The following is a 17,612-nucleotide window of genomic DNA, read 5'->3' on the forward strand; positions in this document are numbered from 1 at the left end:
TGTTTCCGGTGGGAGAGGGCAATCACTGAGGCTCCCGTTTTGACCAGTGGAGCCTATGACCCAGAACCCCCAGGTCAGGTACTGTGATGGTGGGGTGGCAATGGGTAGGGCAAGCCGGAGCTGCCTGTTGTTGCTGCTGCCACAGTGCTGGGACCGATGACAGCTGGGCCTGACTCTGCAAGTTACAGGGTTCAATCCACCCCGTGCCTAGCTGATCAGGGCCTTCGGATGTTGCCAGGGGCGCAGGGCCGGTTGGCAGCGTCGGTCGGGTTCTGCAAGGCGCGGGGTGAAATCCACCTGAGCACCAAGCCTAGTGGTGTTGTCTGGTGCTGCTGACTTGCATCTAGTAAATAACTAAGTGTCTACTCATAAGAAAGCCGCATTGAGTTCAGTGAGCCTTACTCCCAGGTAAAGCTGTGTGGGGCTATAGCGTTTTATCTAGGCAGCCAGGGCTTCTCCGGATGACAAGATGTTTTTATAATAATAATAATAATTTATTATTTATACCCTGCCTATCTGGCTGGGTTTCCCCAGCCACTCTGGGCAGCTTCCAACCGAATATTAAAACAGTACAGCATTAAACATTAAAAACTTCAATGAGGACCACTTGCTTTTTAAACTTCTCCCATATATACAGAACTCCCTGTGCGCCTTTTGGACTGTATCTGTAGGTTACCCCCTCTGTGTCAAATAACTACTGGCATCAAATAAGTGTTGTGTACTTTTTATAACACATGGAAGATGGATCTCCCTCGGGAGCTTCTGGACTCCCCTTCCTTGGAGGTTTCTAAGCAGAGGTTGGGTGGCCATCTGCCATGGATGCTTTTGCTGAGTTTCCTACATTGCAGGAGGTTGCACTAGAAAGATAACCCTTGGGGTCCCTTCAAGCACTATGATCCTGTTTTTCTGCTTCAACAATCTTTCATTATGGTCCTATAATTTTATGTAATTGTATTTTGTATAAATTATAAAAAATTATTTAAAACATGTGCTATTTACAAACAAAACATTTAAATAGCTACATTTATACCGTAGGTGGGATGGGGGGCATGGGCGTATCCAGGATTTTTGTTAGGGTGGCAGAACCTCAGATTTGTATTTATTTGCATTGTTTTTTTCTTATTGGGGGGCAGCTCTCCCCCCCCCCGGCCCTTGGCTACATCCATGGGGGGACCACAGGAAGGAAACAGGGTCAGAAGGCGGCCACAGTCAGAAAAAGATTAAACACTGATCTAGTCCAACGCACTGCAATGCAGAATTCTTTTGTCCAACAAGGGACTCTAACCCATGTCCCTGAGATCCTGTCTCATGCTGTTGACTGAGCTATGAAAGGTATGATAATCATGTCACCTAAGGGCAACACATTCTATCAACCTCAGCTGTACTCCATTTGGAGGGGGGAGATGTGACCAATGTAATTGACATGATCAATAGGCTTGATTTCTGTATATCCAAAATTAAGTACTGTGCAATCCTCCACTGGGCGGGGGCACAGTTGGGATAACAACCAAGGAGAAGCCAAAGAGCAAAGCCTGCAATCAGATACATTATTATCTAGACTTAAGCACCACTTAACACAGTGGGACTTACTTTTTGTTAAACATGCAAACAATTGTGTTGCATAGACAATGTCTTCAGAAAAAGTTTGCCTTGATATACAAACTGCTATCCTGTTGCAAATCACTTTGGGTTGCCTTAGGCAGGATAAAGCAACTAACAAATGTAAGAAATAATAATATAATGGTATTCAGCTTGGCTTTGCATTCCAGTGCAACATAAGCTGAGGGCTAGCATGAAAAATCAGTTCTGCCTGCATTTCTTTAGCCTCCTTTATCTTGTGTATCTGTGTATTTTGAATTAATCTGGTAAAAATAATTCAAAAGTCCCTGTAAAAAAAAAAGGTTTTATTTTAAAGAGAAACAAAGAAGCACTTATTGTGCTCCATCACAGACAGCGGAAAACACTTCCAGTTTTAAGAACAGGGCATTCAGGTCGACCAAGCACTTATCCAACAATTAATCATTTATTAAAAGAAGAGTTCCAACAGATAAGGAGATTATCTGATATCAGACACAAAACAGTTGCACTTTTGAAGATGTTCCCTCATCTCTCTCTTTCTTCCCCCATCCTTTTGTTCTATGTGTGTGTGTTCATTTAAAACCAAAGACCACCACAATGTTTACAATCAATACAGACAATGCATGAAAACCCAACAAATGCATAGAAGAAAAATGATAGTGCTTTCATAGGAAAGCCCCACCCCTCCAGCTCTCCTCAAACCCTTGCAAATTACTACAATAAAAAGCACTAAACCATTAGAAGACAAGGAATGAAGAGGTAAACATAAAGTGAGAGAATAGGAAGGAAAAAAACGGTGAAAAGACAAATATCCCCTCTAACACTCCTAGAACCTTGATATCTGTTGCGCCTGGAATTCTGAACACATCTTTCAAAATCCATCATTATATTCTAACATTTCCATTGAGCCTTTCCTGAAATGAAACCTAAGGACTGTATACAAATTTGCATTAGCACATGTTCATCTCTTCTTATCATTACTTCGCCTTGAAGCATCCTGGTTGCTCCACCTTTTATTCTAGCCTATGTACACCTTCTGTTCTTTCCTGTTTTCTTGTATTGATCTGCATTTTTACCCGTTTATCCTGTCCGCTCTTCAATAAGCTCCTGACCATTCAATACTCACACAACAGTCTTGTAAGGTAGGCGAGGCTGACAGACAATAACAGACCAATGCTTCACAACTGCCTAGAGATGTAAACCTTGGTCTCTTTAGCGCAAAGCTAGTCATCTATCTGGGGTGTACATCATTAAAACCATATTGATGGCCTCTTTCATTTTTACTGCCTCAAGGGGGCCATAGTACTAGCTTCACCTTGGAGAAACCCATTTTTGTTCCAATTTTAAATCTGTGCTTTGTTTTTAAAACATTTTGGACAAACCACCTTTCCTCTTCTGCAACTTATGTCATGCAGATTTTTTTTTCATTCTAAATCTGCACAGGTCTCCCCAATGCTGCCATGAGGGAAGTCCTTCAAGGAATAGAACTGGAGAGCAGACCCCACGGACCTTGGTAAAAGCGCAAACGCTGCTGTTTTCCATTATTAAAGTCATAATGCTGTTTTCCATTATTAAAAAGATCCACCCAGTTTTGGCTAACTTCCCTCTTACTCCACCCCACATAATTCACGAGGGTTCCTCCAATGTCCAGGGGAGACTTTGGGAGAGGAGCAGGAGGAAGGTTGGATGGAAATGTCTCCCCCTATTCACATTTCTCAGGATCGAAGCCAAGAAAAGGAATTCTGGCAGCAAGATGCCACCTGGATAGAAATGGCTAGTTATAGATGTAGCTGTTACAGCCAAAGCAGCACGGTTGTAACAAAAACAATATAGGGATTGATTTACTGGAAATGAGTTTTATTTCCATTTTGGTATTGCATCACATAAAATCACATAATGACAGCAGCATATGCATTTTAATTATGAGTTACATATGATCCATGAAAAGGGACAACAAGCTGGCTTCATAGGCAGTTGAAGGGAAGGAGGAGATCTCTGCAACATTCTGGGGGATGGGGTACAGAGTTCCTGCTCACATGATCATGCAACATATTACACACCCATTAGCTAAAAAAAATTTTCATTCGTCAATAAATCATTGCAGGGCAATACAAAATGATAGTGTATTTTAAAATAATGCTTGAACATCCTATGGAATTAAGGGATGGGGTTACCATACCATAGAGTACGAATTTCCTACCTGTTGGTGGGATGATTCCCGGAGACATAAGACCAGGGACAGAATGCGGCATGATATGTGAGTTCTCTGGAGAGGTGACACTTTGAGTCCGCTTAGGAGGCCGACCAGGTCTGGAACTGAAAGGGGGGGGAACCAAAACAAAAAACAAAACAAAGAACAACTTTACAATTAAGCTGTTGTCTTACACATCATTTCAAAGTTGTTTCAATTGGTAACATGGACTGTAAATAAATTTGTTTCAAGGACGGTTGCTTTTGCAGTTAGATGTAATAGACTTCCATCACTAATTAGATTACATGCTGAATTCATTTTCCTCATTGAAGATCAGCCGCGCTTGATGCATAATTCATAGCCTGCACCTCGTTACCTGCTTCTTCATATTAATATCTATACACAGTTTGAATTGCCTCGTTTGCATATGCTAAAGTTCTGCATGCAGCCTTCAGCATGAAAATTATGCACTAACTTGTAATAATTATTACAGTCAGCCTGCTATTGATTTATGAGACTTTTAAAAACCAAATATGTGTAGTACTTGTAATGAATGATATTTTAAGGTTCTTCAGGAAATTAAAAGGCAATGGCTGCCTAAGGAAATGTTCTGCTTGTTTGATTTAATACTACAGTTAGCTGGGAGGTGGAATGAAAGAGTGATTCAGACCTATAGCACATTTTTCGATGATATGTTTTATTACTTCGCACTACTACCCTGATATCTAGATGATAAATGACAATACATATCTAATATGTGAAAAGGTCTTGCAATTTCTTTATTTTTTGTCACGTAAAAGATAAGTCAAGTTATCATTTAACCCTTATTCTATTTAAAAGCAAAAAAATCTTGCTTTAAATAAGGCACATTATTCAGAAAAGGGCTTTGAATTGTTTGTAAGGCATCCTTGAAAAATTGCAGTCCTGGCACCTTACATCTTACACAGAAGGGATTGTACACATTCCCTAACTCTGAAAGCCTTTAGATTTAGATTTACTAGAATACAGTAATAAATACACAGATCCCACTATTTTGGGACCCCGTTCCGAAAAAATATTCACCACAGAAAAACGAAGGTGAGGTCACTTTCGGGTGATTGTACAATAGACCCTTCAACCAATAATACCAGACTGGAACTGCCCATCTCATGGAAACCTAAAAGCAAGCAAGTATGTGAGAGGTTCCTCCCTGAAGACTACTGCACTGAACTGTGGACAATCCACAAGGAAGGACTAGGAGTGTTCACTATGCGACAGGCAGGATGAGCAGCCGGCTCCTCTCATTGCATGGGATTTCACACAGTTAACACACACAAGGAGAAACATCAAAAGTGGACGTGAAAACCATACTTGAGCATTCAAGTACAATGATTCTGTATGCATAGCAGGGTTGCTGTTTCTACGTGAATTTACGGAGCAGTATTCCCAAGTATGTTCAAAAACTACTTTCTGAGGCCCTTTTGAAGAGTAGGGTAGTATGGCCAGTTGTTTGAGCAAGTTGGCAGAAGGGTTTTAATGGGGGTCCTTCAGATTAAAGTCCCTGTATGGGACGAGGAAATTTTACGTGCTGGGCTTGCATGTGGGGAGCTAAATTTCAAATCCCCATTCAGCTATTCGGTGTTTACCCTCTCACAGGTAAGATAGAAATAACGTCACATCCTCCATCCTGTAATTCTGGCAGAGTAAGAATGTGATAAATAAATACATACCGTGCAGACACACATAAACACATACAGGACACACTAAATTCTAATTTGTTAACTGTGGATGAAATATAACCTCATCAATCTAGTTCTACTTCTTACGAGACTTTTTTTAGAGTTCACTTCAAAGCAGCAAATAATTAGAATGTACACACTGCAGAGTATTCCAAAGATGATGATACCAGAAACGTCTTATTTATGTCCATTTCTAGATGTAAGACATATGTAACACAATGCCTGCCTTCACTGTCAGCATTAGATCATCTTTGTGTTTTCAGAAACCCACTTTTAAAAAAACTACAATCCATCCCTAATAAACGAATAACGATCAAAGTACAGGGCATTTCCTTGGAGTTTAATGACTCAAGACCTTGGGCCATTAACCTTAACTGGTCATTAATTCCCAAGTTAATGACCTGAATTGAGGTCATTATTAATATAAAGCCACAAGATTTTTGTTTGGTTGGACGTGGGGTGGGGGGTTCTTCTCTCACACACACAAAAACCACCCTTATTTTCTAAACTTTCTGGGGCGGGGAGCACATGAGAATCGAATTGTTGTTGTTTTTCTGTACTTCAAGCACTGTGCTAAATATACTCACTGTTCTTGGGCATGTTCTGCATCACCACAATGAAAATAAATGTACTGGGTTGGATCTGCATACACAATGCACTTTCTTATCCAAGAACAGCTCCTTTACATCCTGCTTTAGAGCATTCCATAAGCAAAACTAAATTATATATGACTGATAAAAATCAATCACACAACAAGCTATTATAAATCAGGTAGTTCCCACTCCAGGCTATGATTACCATGACTGAAACTCCAGCAAAATGCAGCCAGGTTACAAATTGGCACCAAAAAAATCCCATTTTTAAGGGGATCCATAACCAGGACACTACAGGGGTTAAGATCCTCTCCTGCATCCTCATCTAACATACAGCTCTCAAAGGGGGGCCCTCAAAACCAGATCTTAACTCTTGGGCAGGACAATATGGTAAAAAGAATGCCCCCTCAAATATCTTGGCCCTAAGCTGTTTGGGCTTTGCAAGTCATTACCAAGACTTTGAAATCAGACAAAAAACATATTGACAGCCAGTCCAATTCCTCTAGGACCGGTATTAAATGGTTCCTATTAGATGTATTATAGGCCTTGCATTCCGCACTAGCTGCAAATTTATTATTATTATTATTATTATTATTATTATTATTATTATTATTATTATTATTATTTATAGTCCACCCATCTGGCTGGGTTTCCCCAGACACTCTGGGCAGCTTCCAGCAGAATATTAAAATACATCAAAATAAAATAATTCATTGAATATTCAAAGCTTCCCTAAACAGGGCTGCCTTCAGATGTCTTCTAAAAGTCAGGTAGTTGTTTATTTCCTTGACATCTGATGGGAGGGAGTTTTACAAGGTGTGCGCCACTACCGAGAAGGCCCTCTACCTGGTTCCTTGTAACCTCACTTCTCGCAGTGAGGGAACCGGTACCTCACTGAGCTGGACCTCAGTGTCCAGGCTGAACGATGGAGGTGGAGACGCTCCTTCAGGTATACCGGGTCAAGGCCGTTTAGGGCTTTAAAGGTCAGCACCAACACTTTGAATTGTGCCTGGAAACGTACTGGGAGCCGAAGTTGGTCTTTCAGAACTGGTGTTATGTTCTGTGCCTTCTTCAAGGGCAGCCCCACACAGAGTGTCCTGAGGTAATCCAAGCATGAAATACTGTGGCCAAACTTTCCTTATTCAAGAACAGTCATAGCTTAGGAGCCAAAAAGAACTTCAAAATCAACAGGAGCCACTGATTGGCTTCCAGTAAGAAAGATAGATCTAGAGTACTCCCAGTCTATACTCATTCAGAGGAAATACAACCCTGTCTATGGTAGATTGCCTATCAAATTTCCAGAGAGTGGGGTCATTAAGACCCCTGTTGGGAATAAGTCTGCTGGCTTTTATCCAGCCCATTACAGTGTCCCAACAACAGTCCAGCACCTGCACAACCTCACCTGAAGCAGGTAACAAAGACAAATAGAGCTGAGTGCCATCAATGTACTGAAAGCACTCAATTCCAAAACCCCTGATGTTCTAACCCAACAGCTTCATTCTAATCCAGTATCGGAGACAAGACGGAATGCTTCAAACTTTATCGAACAATTAATATGGGGCAGAGCAGAAGTATTCCAAAACTATATTCTGCCACTCACCTTGTGGGTAGGGGAAAAACTACCACAACCTTGCACCCAACTCTCATCTTGCAGAGGTTGTCCAGTAAGATACCATGGGGTTGATGGCATCAAAAGCTACTGAGAAACCCAAAAAAACTAACATGGTCCTACTGTCCCTATCTGTCTACCAGAACAGTTCTGCCTTCAGGTCAACCAAGGCTGTTTTGGTCCCAAATCCTGAGCTGAATGTAAACTAGAATGAGTTTACATAATGTGTTTCCTCCAAGAACATTGGAAGCTGACTGGTCACCACACTTTACACAGGAAGGAGATTATTAGTGACTGGATGGTAAGTTCTCATACATTACCAAGTCCAGGGACATCCTCTTCAGGAAGGGCCACACTACTACCTCTCTCAAAGCAGCAGGCATAATTCCCTGGACCCACCCAAAACACACACACTCTATCTATCTATCTATCTATCTATCTATCTATCATGGCCCAGAAAGATGAATTTAACTTGACGCACAAGATTTTACCATCTGTGGAACTTTTCAAAATATATAGGAATCACTGAAATACCCACACTTCAACAGAGTAGTAATAATAACAATATTAGGCAAAATTTATGGCATTTTGCATAAGCTATCTAGTAAGAGAGTATAAATGTATTATATCCCCTAATATCCTCACAGTTGTTAACATATACTATGTCCTCATGTATTTCAAATTTACTGTAAGGTCTGGGGTTGGTTGATTGGTTATTTGTTCCTGGAAGAAGAAACACTGTGCACCCAAGAGTTTTCCCAAGTCACTACTAAGATAACCACTTATTTATGTCGACAGAGGAACAAATACCATATTTTTAGATAACACAGTTCATAGGCAGGACACTGTTTCATTTATATGACCTTCACATTTTTTTCCATATTACATCATTAAACAAAAGCAGTTGCTGTTCAGTGACCTGGCTTGTATTTGACTTTCTGCTGACAACACTGGCCAAAAAAACCCCCAAAAGCTTGGGGGGGCGGTGTTTCTGATCTTCACCCATTAACTGGGAAAATTGGGATGGAGGTTTGACCCGTTTTAGTTATCTTATATTAGCAATAGGAAAAACACTTTATTTCATAAAGATCTACAACCATCACATGGGCTGTGTATGTATGTTCAGAACATATTCAATGCATAGTGACATTTAAAGTATGGGATGGACTGGGGCACACAGACCTAGGGTGGGCCACTGTTCCCTTGGTCCTTGTCCCGGCAGAACTTGGAAATCCAGGTCCTGCTCACAATGCATTCCTTCTGCTGCATTAGAGAGGCAATGGGGAGCAGCAAGACCTTCACACAGAGAGAGGGGGGGAGGGAGAGGGAGAGGGAGAGAGAGAGAGCCCACAGCCTCTGGAATGTTTTGACTACTGAAGATAGAAGGTGTTCTCTTTTTTGCCCACTTTAAAACTTTTTTAAAAAATCTACTTGCATTTTGCTGGTGTGGTGGTATTTTAAACATATTTTTTTATAAATAACCATCTTTGATAACCATGCAAAATGTTTTAAATAACGCTGTATAGATTTAGAGCAGGCACGTCCAACTCCCAAGAGACTGTGATCTACTCTCAGTATAAAAAAACTGGCAGTGACCTACCCATTGTCATTGGAGAGGGGAGGAGTGTGCGTGGGATGGGTGAATTGCTCAGAGTTCTTCAGCTTTTATTTGTTAACTTTCAATAAACTTTATTTAATCCCACAATCGATAAGGGTCCCACAATCTACCAGGATCAGCTAGGGATATACCGGTAGATCGCGATCTACTTGTTGGACATGCCTGATTTCGAGGGTAAAGCTATGGCAAGATCCACTGGGATGAGCAGCTTTAGGATGCTGCAGATCAATGGCTCAGCCAGCTCATTCCCATCTCAGCCAGCGTTAACTCCCCAACAATGGGGACAGGTGAGTGCTGGCAGGATATCTTGCTCATCTTGACTGAGCCAAAGCTGGCTAAGCTAAGGCTGGTGTAAGTTCCCAAAAGGGGGTATTCTAAGGTGGGACCGGGTGGGGGTGGGGGTGTAGGCTGAATCCAAAACCCACTCATTGACCTGGCAACATGGCACAAAACACCATATTAAAGGTTTGTTTTTTGCTGTGCAAGGCATCGGCAGAGCAGCAGATGCCCAACGGAGGCTGAATCTAGACACATCAAAGAAGCCTTTCAGTTAAACACGTTGTAAATTTAATCAGGGAAAACAAGTAGAGAAAAACAGGACTCCACATCACCATCTGGTGCCACAATGTCATATCGCATATACAACACATATAAATCACTTTCTCTTTACCAATCTAGCTGAGTCCAGAGTTTGGATCTGGTGTAAATTTATGCTGACTTAATTTACAGCAGCTTGCTTTATGCCGTCTGTTCTAGAAGGTCCTCTAATCTTTAATATCATCTTTTTTAGGGAGCACAGGGGACTGCAAGGAGAATGAGGAAATGGATAAAAATTGTGTTTTCCCCTTCTTCTTCTAGCCGTGTCCAATATTAGCTCTGTGAGACCTAGCTGCTATTGTTTCACTGAATCCAAACAAAGAAATCCTAAAACAAAGAACTCAGTAGCATTATTTACTGCCTATGGACAGAAAACTTTTAAGACTTGCATAAGTGAAATGCTCTTGTTTATAAAACAGCGTAAAAAGATACATACAAAATAATTGGACTACTTTGCTTTGATCAGTGCTCATGTTTAAAAGGATATTGTGAAAATATGTTGGGTTTTAATTGAATTCAATTATTGCTATGATTCCCTGGTTTTTAAACCACATCTTCAGAATTCAAGGTTTGTAGCAACCCAAGTACCTTAAGGTTCAACGTTTAAATGTTAAGAGATGATGACACCAGCTGCTGAAATGGTACCAAAACTAAAAACTCCAATGCTGCCTTTATGTCTCTTGCCAAAATGGGAACAGGTATCATATCAGTAGGTCATACCTGTTGTAAAACAGACTGTCGCTGAGTGAATTGTTACCAGAATGGCGTGATTGTGCTACTTTGACATAAACAACAGTCTTCCATCCTTTCACTTCGTTAATACAAAAATGCAAACTATTTGGGGACTAATCTTAACAGGGAATCTAAAGCACTTTTTTCCACCTGTCAAACCCAAACATATGAAGATGTTATTTCACTCTGTGCTGCAGTAATATCCTTGTGCATCTTACTCTTGACTGCTACACTTGGACTTAAGGTGGGTTTGTCAAAGAAGTCCTTACTGCGTGGTCTAAGCAGCCAATGGTGGCATTTTGAAAAGACCAGGGAATTTTAAAATCGCCCTGGAAAGGAGATAAGCAATTCTGCCCACCAAAAACTATTTAAATGGTTAAATCTGCATGGATTGCCTGTTATGGTTCCATTAAGTGTGCAGTGCCCCTTTACTATTATGTTTTAATTGACACTAACTTACTTAAAACTTTAAGCCCTGATTTCAAGATATATAGTTGTCACAAAATTCTGCTTGAGCTAAATCTACCATAGATTTGTAGTTCCTAATAAAGAGGTCACATTTTTTTAAAGAATGCTTTGATTTTAAGAGATTAATTGTGCCTCCAGTAAACACAATATTTTCAAAACATAAAATCTCAATTTCTGTGGTTCCTATGAAAGTTTTCTTTTTACTGACCTAGTAATAGTTTAAATACTAACAGTTTAGTAGATCAAATTAAACGAATATAAACATTTTGCATAACGACATCAGCAGTCAACACAGAACATCTGTGTTTTACTTTAACAGTGATCAGAGAATATTCTTTTGTTTACACTAAAAATAATCATGAGGTTTATACTTCTGTGTTCAATTGGGGGTTGGGGGTGGAATAAAAGACCAGATTACCTCCAAAGTCCAAAAAAGCAATATGTTTCAAATGCAGAAGTTTTGTTTTGTAACCATGGCTAAACAATAGAAATGAACTTTCCCTGAACTTTTCTCCTTTAATGGCCTGGGTCCATGTTGACCCTCCATTGCAAGCTGGAACTTGATACTATCAACCCCACTGCTGCTGCTAAAGTAATCAGATTCAACAGAATTATACATGCCCCATTGTAATACTAATTTCAGGATCTCATAAAACCTGCGCAAAGGAAAGCTTTTCTAGCTATTTACCCTCTATTGTTCAAAAACAGCATGAATACACCCCAACACTATGTGGCTGTACTAATATGTTTTAGTAATTATAACACGGTTAACAATATATAACCGGAGACAAGATTTCCTCCCCACCCACACAAACCCAAAAGGCTATTGGATGAATCACTACCAGGATCAGCAAGTCCAGAATCACATGAGCTTGCATGTGAATAAGGCATGTAATTAAATTACCAAGTCTTTCTTCTGAACTCTTGAAAGAGCCAGGTATAGTAATTTTACCCCCTACATTAATCTTAATATACAGCAGTGGCTTCTCCTTTCAGAAAGTCCGTACTGCACTGAAATGCCATTTTAATTGCAAAAAAAAAAAAAGTTTTAAAAAAACGATTCCTTCTTAGTTTTCCACCTTAAGATAGGGGTCGAGACTTAAAACTCTGAAGCTCTGGCAGTGATGTACAAACTGGGCTCACTTCCTGCCTGCCCCTACAGATGAGACTTGTGCTTTGCCATGTGGAGGGAGACTGGCTCCTGGAAAATACAGGTATTGCAGCTGGCAGCTGATATGTTAAATGCCCCATTCCTTCCATTGCAATGCTTCCTACCTCTTCAGCCAGAAAAGAGGCAGAGTCAATACAAGGTTGGGCTGCTTGGGAGATTGAAGTGGAGACAGGGAAGGTCTGGGTTGCTTCTTTTTACACGAGTGAGAAAAGCAATTAATGGAGTTCTGATTTGTTTTTAAGAACAAAGGAAAAATATCAAACCTAGTTTCACAGTATTTTATGAAATGGCCAGTGTAGGTGTTTTTATATCACACTTAAGAAACTTAAAAGTGTAACACCAAACATAATTGCTAGAAACATGTAGTTAAAAAATAATCCACTGGATATTCATTTTACATTTGAAAACACAATACCCAACTTTAGTTGCATGTACATCAAATGGTTATTTATTTATTTATTTATTTATTTATTTATTTATTTATTACATTTATATTCTGCTCTTCCTCCCAAACTAACCCAGGGTGGTGAACAACAAGTAATAAAAAAAATAAAAACTTATTTAAAACATCTTAGAAACAATACCAATTCAGATGCACAGCGGGAAAGGGGCTTGTTCAAAGAAAAAGGTCTTTAGCAGGTGGTGAGAAGGCAAGAGGGAAAGGCCAGGATTAGCATTGCAGTGTTAATAAGTGATCCACATTCAGATCCACATCTAAGACTTCTAAATAAAAGGTCCATCCTTTTTCAGGAGCTGATGCTTAGCCCATGACTCAAAGATTTCCTTCCTGATTAGTCCTTGTACACGTGCAGGGGAAGATGTATTTTGCCTCAGTGGACAAAAATTTATATTCAATTATATCAGCATTCGCCTTTTTTTTTTTTTGCCAATTCATCGAGTTTGGGAGCTCTTCAGTCCACTTGGGTATTTAAGCTTCCTGAAACATGGGTGTGTCATGCACCAACTTGGCTGGCTTGGTGCAAAGTCAAAATTCTATGTAATATATAATTATGTTTGTTCAATGTCATCTTTCTCAAAACTGGTCCATGGGATGGTCTCATTTTCTTCATTTGCCCTCTGTTCCATTCACAATTACAGTGGACCCTCAGGTTACGTTACCTTTGGGTAACATAACTTTTGGGTTGCGAACTCGGCAAACCCGGGTTTGCTGCTCGCATGTACGCAGAAATACCTATGTACGCTTCACACATGTGCATGCGGCACCGCATGTGTGCAGAAGCGGTCCTCCGGTTACGGAATTTCTGGGATACGGCCGGGACTCCGGAACGGATCCCGTTCATAAGCAGAGGTACCACTGTACATTTGCACAATGACACCAAGGAAGGAAGGACAGTTCACTCCAAAAGAAAGTCACTCATTGAGAATAGTCAGTAGTAAGAGTAGTAAGCTGCCCTTTGTGACCTTGCTCAGTCGGTTCTTATCATATAGATACAGTGATAAAGTAGCATGGGTGATAGAGGTAGGGATGGAAGAGAAATTTGTTTCAACCAACCTATTTTTGCCTCTCCTGGGTAAATATGCAGATTGGAATAAAACTACCATCCAGATTTTGCACTTCTCTGAATATTGCTGAACAGTTCTTGGCTCAAAAAAATATACCCAAATGCCTTTAGAGATGTGTGTATGTGTACATTTAGAAATGCATACAGTGGTAAAGGTAAAGGGACCCCTGACCATTAGGTCCAGTCGTGACCGACTCTGGGGTTGCGTGCTCATCTCGCATTATTGGCCAAGGGAGCCGGCATATAGCTTCCAGGTCATGTGGCCAGCATGACAAAGCCGCTTCTGGAAAACTAGAGCAGCACATGGAAACGCCGTTTACCTTCCCACTGTAGCGGTTCCTATTTATCTACTTGCATTTTGACGTGCTTTTGAACTGCTAGGTTGGCAGGAGCTGGGACCAAACAACGGGAGCTCACCCCGTCACAGGGATTCGAACCGCCGACCTACTGATCAGCAAGCCCTAGGCTCAGTGGTTTAACCACAGTGCCACCTTGGCCCCTGCGTACAGTGGTACCTTGGGTTAATAACTTAATTTGTTCTGGAGGTCCGTTCTTAACCTGAAACTGTTCTTAACCTTACCGTACTATGAATTTTTGTACAGATTTCTTTTTAAAAGTAATTCACAGGTCAACGCAGATGGAATGGACTTATCGATACACGTGAAACTGACATGAATCAGAAACAGATTGATCCACCTTCCCTAGGCAGAGGTATGTGGTTGAATTCAACTCCCATTTTGCCAGGCAGCAGAGCGTGGGGGGATGCTATAAGGACAATAATGAAGAGATGCTTGCTGCTGTTCCTTCCCAAAGAGCCAGATTACATGTTTAACATGAACAGCTGCCCGTGTGTTGACTACTGTTTGCATTCAAAAGGTAGTAACTCTCAGGATGTTCCATCATCTCATGGGAAACATGCATCCTACTAAATACATGGAAAATGTTGGAAGCAGATTTGCACTAATGGGTCCATGCAAAAAAGTCTACTGAATTCTTTCAGCAAGATCTATTTGATGCCTTATCATTGATCACTAATGAGAAAGGCAAGTACATTACCAGCCAAATGCAAGAGAGTTGGCTTCAGTTATTAGGAGCCTGGGAAGATTGGCTTCATAACTGTTCAAACCAGTGAGCAATCTGTATTTGGGGGGTGGGCCCTGAACAGGTCCAACTCCAGAAAACTGTCCCAAGCTGGTGCAACCCACGAATTGGAACAATGAATAAATATGGGGTAAAATAAACTCAGTTCTAGTTTATGGGCCACCTCTAGACATTCAGCCCAGCTCTAGCTAAAGAAAAGAAAGAAACATGAAAAGTCATCTACTCTAAGTAAATATTTAATCGGCTGCTATTTAGACAAAAAGTAAGGAAATAGTTCTAGAATCAGTTAGCAGATTCGGAACAATTTCACTATTGTTGCCTCTTGTTTAGAGTGGAATATTAACCAATTAATATACTTTTCTGTGCCATTAAGCTGTTTTTACTTGTGAGTGCTTAGATGTATCTTACTTTGCAGTTAAAACGGAAATTGCAGCTCATCTAAAAGGCACTTAAATGAACCACAGTATGAACCTCATTATGTTTCTGGGTAACCACCTATTCCTCAGCCCCAAAGACAAAATAAAAAAAAACTCCCTCCACCTTCATTACTAAATATTCTTTCTTAAAAGAGAATTATTGGAGAAAAATTCAGACATTGCTGCTGATGTGGGGAAACCTCAGGCATTTAACTTCAAGGCAGAGCCCCAACTTCTTGGTTTGAATGTTACCTCAGAATTGCAAAACATGGATGTGCTTCCTCTCCCCACCTTGGCTGAGGTAATAGTTAATCTGGATAAAGCAAAACCTATTAAGGAGAGGAGAAGAATATCTTTCTAGTCTCCAATAGGCAGACAAAGATACATAAAATTAATTCCCAATGTTACAATCAACCATAGGACAACAGGTCTGTATCCACACCAAATTATTCACCTTTAAACATTATGAAATATACTGGCTTTTGCTACGCTGCTAACCAAATATGAAATAAAATGTTTTACACCTCTAGTTTCAAGTGACTTTGACCATTTATCCAACTTAACATTCTGTTTATTTATTTCAACAATCCAAACACGGACAATTACTAATGGTTTGCCACGACATCTGTTTACTTCTTTAAAATGAAAAGTTCTAAAACTGCATTCCACAATGAGTATTTACATCTTGAGAGAGAGAGAGAAATGAAATATATTCTAGAGCTTTGTTGCAGAAATAGACATCTTAATTGAAATAACAAAACCACAATATAAAACCAAAGGCACTTCTGAACTACTGTTTATTCAGAAAAAAGGTCTATGCTAAGATTTTTATGGCAAAGAACTGCACTTTCAAAAACGAGAGAGGAATTAATTAAAACCTAATGCTAATCCCGTTGCAGATATTTTTAGCTTTAGAAAGATATTTCTGGATGCTGTAAAATAACCTAAAATATTAAGTTGTCATTGCCCTTTTAAATCCTTTCAACTTGAATTCCCTAATTGTTCCCTCACTTTATCTCACTGTACCAGTAAGTAAATAAATTAACAAAATAGCTTTTATCGCACAGAATAACCTTTTAACTGAAGGATTATCTCTGGTTTATTTTTCATTTCTTGCACTGCAGATAGCAGTTCATGCCTCATTGATTAGTTTGCTGAGGTGGTGACCAGAAAAGAAAACAAGGTCTCTTAGATATTGCTAGGACCTGTACATATTTTTGTAAAAATGCTCTATAGCTAATGTAATATAATAAGGATTAGAGGTTGGAACTTTGGCCCAGTTCACCTTACTATCCTCTTAAGGTGATCAACCAGCGATCCAAATTACTGACCAAATCACTACAATTAATTCTTATTTAACAGAGAGAGCCTTAGATGATTTTTTAAAAAAACAACTTTTGTTTATCTCTCTTTCTTCCCACTTATCACTAGTTAGTATACAGCAAACAACCTACAAAAAAAGTAAAAGAACATACTAATATCTGTATAACAAGATGGCTTGTTTTCTAATTCAGTAAATTGGATTCTCTTTTGTATCTTTGCTACCAAAATGTCTTTTCTCCATTTTTTTAATTTCATCTTGTGAAACAGATTTTCCTACCACTAAGTTTGTTTGTGTATGTGCACAAGCAGATTAGATATCCCTATACCCTGCAAGTTCCCAATCAGGTACCCAAATAACAGTTAAATTGTTTTGAAATAGTCTAGTATTGTTTTAATGTCATATTTAAAAATGTTTCCAGCAGTTGCCTTACCTGAGAGTAAGTCACACTGAACACAGTTTTGCTTACTTCTGAGAAGACATGTATAGGATTATACTTTAAGATGAAATGGGGAGGGGGGCATGCTTCCAGTTAATTCCTTCTTTTTGAAATGATATGAACAAGGGCTGTGAACAAGCTTGGATAGCTACTGCTGAAAAATTAACTCAAAAATTATGCTGTAATAGAAGACAAACATTCATGGGGCAAAAAAACTGCTTTACTGTATATATAAATGATGAAGGCTTTGTTGAAATGCCTCCTCTGTAATATTTTTTTAAAAAATATGTTTTAAAGAAGAAGAAACAAGGGGATTTGGAAGGGAAGCACTCAGACCAAAACTCACGACATAATCCTTCACCTTGCTTGATGCAATAGACGAACCTGGTTTCCCATAAAAAATATTCCTGCTGTGATAAACATTTTTAGTTGGTTGCGGATGAACACCATTCATTGCAACATTCCTTTTAAGAAATAATCATTTTGGATGCCAAAGGGCACAACTCTGCTAAATTTTATATTTTGCCAACTGGGTGG

The 17,612-nt window shown here is 39.7% G+C and overlaps 1 protein-coding gene across 13 annotated transcripts in view; it reads right to left on the reverse strand.

The window, feature by feature from the left end:
- DACH1 (dachshund family transcription factor 1) overlaps positions 1–17,612 on the reverse strand; it is a 321,117-nt gene that overhangs the window by 183,595 nt on the left and 119,910 nt on the right. For all 13 annotated transcript variants that reach the window (XM_060273322.2, XM_088667469.1, XM_035114319.3 and 10 more), the window contains exon 2: positions 3,779–3,894. In XM_060273322.2, coding sequence (XP_060129305.1) covers positions 3,779–3,894 — 116 coding nt within the window. The remainder of the gene's footprint in view (positions 1–3,778; positions 3,895–17,612) is intronic.

The sequence above is a fragment of the Zootoca vivipara genome, chromosome 4 (genome assembly GCF_965207765.1).
Source record: "Zootoca vivipara chromosome 4, rZooViv2.hap1.1, whole genome shotgun sequence".
Classification (NCBI taxonomy): Eukaryota; Metazoa; Chordata; class Lepidosauria; order Squamata; family Lacertidae; genus Zootoca; species Zootoca vivipara.